This window comes from Perkinsus marinus (assembly GCF_000006405.1).
Source record: "Perkinsus marinus ATCC 50983 genomic scaffold scf_1104296935312, whole genome shotgun sequence".
Classification (NCBI taxonomy): Eukaryota; Perkinsozoa; order Perkinsida; family Perkinsidae; genus Perkinsus; species Perkinsus marinus.
The window spans coordinates 1-4,126 of record NW_003214503.1 but is presented as its reverse complement, the minus strand read 5'-3'; the positions used below and the strand labels follow the sequence as shown (position 1 = coordinate 4,126).

The 4,126-nt window shown below is 39.5% G+C and overlaps 3 protein-coding genes across 3 annotated transcripts in view; 1 reads left to right on the top strand and 2 right to left on the bottom strand.

Annotated features, from left to right (window-relative positions):
* Pmar_PMAR014250 (actin, putative) overlaps nt 1-57 on the top strand; it is a gene marked incomplete at both ends in the record, with an annotated part of 2,343 nt that extends 2,286 nt beyond the window's left edge. The window contains one exon of the mRNA XM_002783971.1: nt 1-57. This exon is cut by the window's left edge and continues 4 nt beyond it. Within this exon, the coding sequence (XP_002784017.1) occupies nt 1-57 (57 nt within the window).
* A 501-nt stretch (nt 58-558) lies between these two features.
* Nucleotides 559-1,110, bottom strand: Pmar_PMAR014249 (hypothetical protein; the record flags this gene model as incomplete). Its single annotated transcript, XM_002783970.1, has 2 exons — nt 559-705; nt 1,078-1,110. 2 exons carry the CDS (start codon nt 1,108-1,110, stop codon nt 559-561), a joined length of 180 nt encoding a protein of 59 aa, XP_002784016.1.
* Nucleotides 1,111-1,834: 724 nt separating this feature from the next.
* Nucleotides 1,835-4,049, bottom strand: Pmar_PMAR014248 (hypothetical protein; the record flags this gene model as incomplete). The annotated part of the gene is made up of 8 exons (XM_002783969.1): nt 1,835-1,982; nt 2,027-2,111; nt 2,528-2,592; nt 3,071-3,205; nt 3,423-3,484; nt 3,701-3,765; nt 3,834-3,932; nt 3,980-4,049. Coding segments are annotated over 8 exons (729 nt in total), but the record flags the coding sequence as incomplete, so codon positions are not given.
* Between the last annotated feature and the right edge of the window lie 77 nt (nt 4,050-4,126).

Below are 4,126 nucleotides of genomic sequence, written 5' to 3'. Positions count from 1 at the left end.
ACCCACTGCCTCACAGCCACCGACGACTGCAGTTTACTACTGTCCGAAATATACTAGAAAAAAAATTAAAAAATAATACCAATACACAAATTTCCCCACTGAAATATTTCCGCCGCATCCCCAAGCCGCATTTCTACTGGCATAAATTCCCCAAATCTCCAGCCCTCGTATAAGCATATCTCAATGCGAGCAGTAGCGGCACGTAGTGCTCTGAACAAGATCATTAACAACAACAGCACCAAAGTGCAAGTAGGCGCAGAGGTCTTCACAGGAGTGGCGGGAAAATATGCACATGTGTTGATAAAAATATGAACTTTGGTTTTATAATGGTATCTAATATGGTTTTTAAATAAGTTTCATTGTACCCAAATTCGTATGTGAACATCTATAATTAATGAGGAAGCTCTGCTGAGCTCAGCAGCTGAGGAAAGCAAATACATATCCCTACGCCAGCACTGAGCAGAAATTTACCTATTTTCCCATACTGGTGCTAATTACATCACATTAATCTTCGCGCACGCCCCGATAATCGATTTGGGAGTGTGAATCACACACACATTAATCTGACCTACCCCGTTCCTCAGAAGGGTCGATCGACAACACATCGTCGTCATCGTCTCCATCAGCATGTCTAGTCTCCTCAGGAGCAGCAGCAGCAGCAGCAAGAGGCGGGTTGTTCTTTAACGACCAATTCACACTCCAGTGCTGAAAATATATATATATTTTTCCGCAAAAAAATAAGAAAAAATCCTCATTTTTCGACCATAAGAAATTCCCAATCAGAAATACATTTTACTCATCAATATTTTTTCTCATATATTTTAATATAACAATTATATTATATTGGAGTTTCATCCGTGATATGAAAAACACTAGTGGAAAACATATTTCACGACCACGGCATACCGCGAATATCGCGTTTTTCACCATGTTTTACGCCACTTCACGTAAAACGGGTGGAACTCCATTTAATATTTATTATTCACTAATACACGGACTATATAAATACATTATATTATAGTATTAATAAAAGCATTTATATGTAATAAGATAAAGGTTATCACCGTAATCACTCACCTCGGGTATGACCTCCCCGATGAGTTTAATCATGCGAGTCTCCGAATACAATTCCCGCGGCCAGCGTTGTAGTAGAGGAAGTAGTCGAGTCGGTTGGTGAATAATTACACTGAAAAAATATTGGAGGAAAAATTTGACAAAAAAACGGCGCATTCATACAAAAACTTTCTTACAGGGCAAAAAAATTATTTTTCTACTGAGACATTCATTCAATCAAATACGGAGCTCAGGGTTGTGGGTTCGATTCCCAGCAAGAGCATTTTCCGCTTTTTCCACAGTATATGATGGAAAATGATAATATTAATGATGATGCTACTAATGATAATATTTACATTCATAATCTACGCTCTTCGAAATTGTGTATGGCTTGGGAGCTCAACTGGTGACAGTCACAAAACGACAGTAATAGTATTTTATTTAACGCTGATTCGAATCAATCATATCATTGGAGTTGCACTGAAAAACATATTCCACTTTGCGGAGAAAAACATCCGACCGGTCACTATCGCGTTTAAAACGGGTGAAACTCCACTAAATTATTATCCCGATATTCATACCACACCATCACTATTTCTTAATCGCTTTATCAATCTCGTTGCGGGGCGAGCGAAGCTCCATTTTACAATTTCCAGTGTGCGTGCGTACGAGTCATTCCTCCACAACCAGGAAGAGTTTGAACACCAATCGGGAGCAAAATGAACTCCTCATATCAAAAAAATATATAAAAATTTTCATAAAATGATCGCATACCACACCATTAGTACTTCGTAATTGTCTTATCGTATATCTCAGCATCAACAAGGCCGCTCCTTTTCGCCGTATCAACATCAGTAGGCAAATACCCTACGAGGAACTGCAAGGCGTCATATGACTCGAACTCAGCAGCAATAGACTTCCAAATAGCCCTACAGAGGTTCGATCCCCGGTGGAGACATCTTTATAATACTACCCGTGTTTTTCACTATCAATGAGAGACGTCAAAGTCGCCGCCCTATGGTACTCCTTATCACTAAGTAGTGGTTGCAACGCTGAGCCTGAGATCGAATAAAACAATTCGGTGATATTATGAAAACTCTAAGGAAAGTCACATTGGTTTCTGTACACTTCTACCAAATTCGTATATAAACTCCTATAATTAGTGAGAAAATTCCAAAGCTCAACTGAGGGAAGCGAATATATATTCCTTAAATGTCATCACAGCAAGGACATCATTCTTATTACAATGGAGTTTCACCCGTTTTACGCGAAGTGGTGAAACCGGTGATATGCAGTAGTCGTGAAATACGTTTTTCACTACTGCTTTTCACATCACTAGGGTGAAACCCCAATGATCCGAGTTAATTTTTTATGGTTTTTATGAGCATCAGAGTTATTTTCTCAACCTCAATTCTATGCGTTGAGGAAATGCAAGATTGCAAGATTTCCAATTCCATCAGCACTCCCGACTCACTCAACACAGTGCCCACAGCCTCAGAAGTGTCCATAGTAGCAGCAACTTGCACAGCTCTCTCGAATCTGAATATCAGCTTCGCTTCGCTAAGAAATTACTGCTCAATTTTACACATGAATTCGCTTGATAAACCAACAATGGAATTTCACCCTAGTGATATGAAAAACAGATTTAACACATTTTCTCGCGGAAACATATACCTCTTATAATTTACATGGAGTATTACAATATTTGACATTAAAAAGGTGAAACTCCAATGATTTCCCAAAATTTCCTCATAATTTTCATATTGTCACCAACACATGTAGTTGACCGTATGCATATTTGCGAAACCAGCTACTTCATTCGAGCGAAAAAACCACAATGCGATATCAACATCAGCTTCACTGCGCCACGAAATTACAGAAATCGTATGCTCATCTTCGAAATTCCTCAGCTGAGTTTTTCGGTCACAAGTTTCCAAAAACCCACAAAATTTTTCACATTATCACCAACACACGTAGTTGACCATATGCATATTTTCGAACCGATCGAGACCGTTACTTTCTCCGAGCGATAAGCCACATCGCGTGGTCCATAAGCGACCGTCTCGAAATCATAATAATCTCCATCGGCGTGGTAACGAACGCTATAGTTCGACGGGAATCGTCTTTTTGGGAAGACGAGGATGGGGAGAATCTAAGAAAAAAATATGGAAAGCGCAATTTAATAATTTTTATCAATACCAAGTTGTGGAAAAGTTTTCATTTTTTTTGAAAATTCTATAATTTTTTAATCCTAAAAATTTTACTCCAACTAGTAAAGTAAAACTAATTTACTAACACTAAAAAATTACTCCCAAAAAACGCATTTTCCCGAAAAAAAATTTCCCATCATTCCCCATAAAATGACTCACGCTAAACCCGTCTCTGACGGTAAAACCCATCGAGAGCATTCATCTAGCGAGCTCGTTGGCACCTACAACGCAGCAGTGGGAAAGTGTTGGAGAACGAATATATGTTCACTTTCCTCAACCGAGCTCAATAATTCGGGTAGAAGTGTAGAAAAACCTATAAGAATTTCCTCAAAATTTTTTCCATATTATCACCAATACATGTAGTTGACCATGTGCATATTTTCAAAAATTTGCAAAAAAATCCTATAAATTTTCAGTAAATCGACAACCCCACTCACTCGGTCCGAAAACGCAGCCTCGCCCTTCAAGTTAACCACGTGATGCACCATAGAGGCTGACGGATCTGATTATAAAAATAGTAGCTTCGCTCCGCCTTTTTTGTGTGAGTCACGCTTGAACCTAAGATACTACCTCCGCCTTGGTCGCTGTTCAATTTGATACCCTCCGCTGGACAGGTGAGAATTGAAAGTTGCGTAGTAGCGAGAAAATCATCAGAGTCGCTGGGGATGCCTACAGACCTAATCCGTATCTTTAGATGGGGAACCTAAGATTCTCACCATCTCCCTTATCAAACAGGCCAATTCCAGTAACAGTAATATCGCTGGTGAAAGAAAACGCGCCGATGACCTGAATGGCGTATCTTAGGTTGCCGCATGGAAGATTCAGATTAGGTACCTGGCCGTACCGCACGAGCGTACCAACAC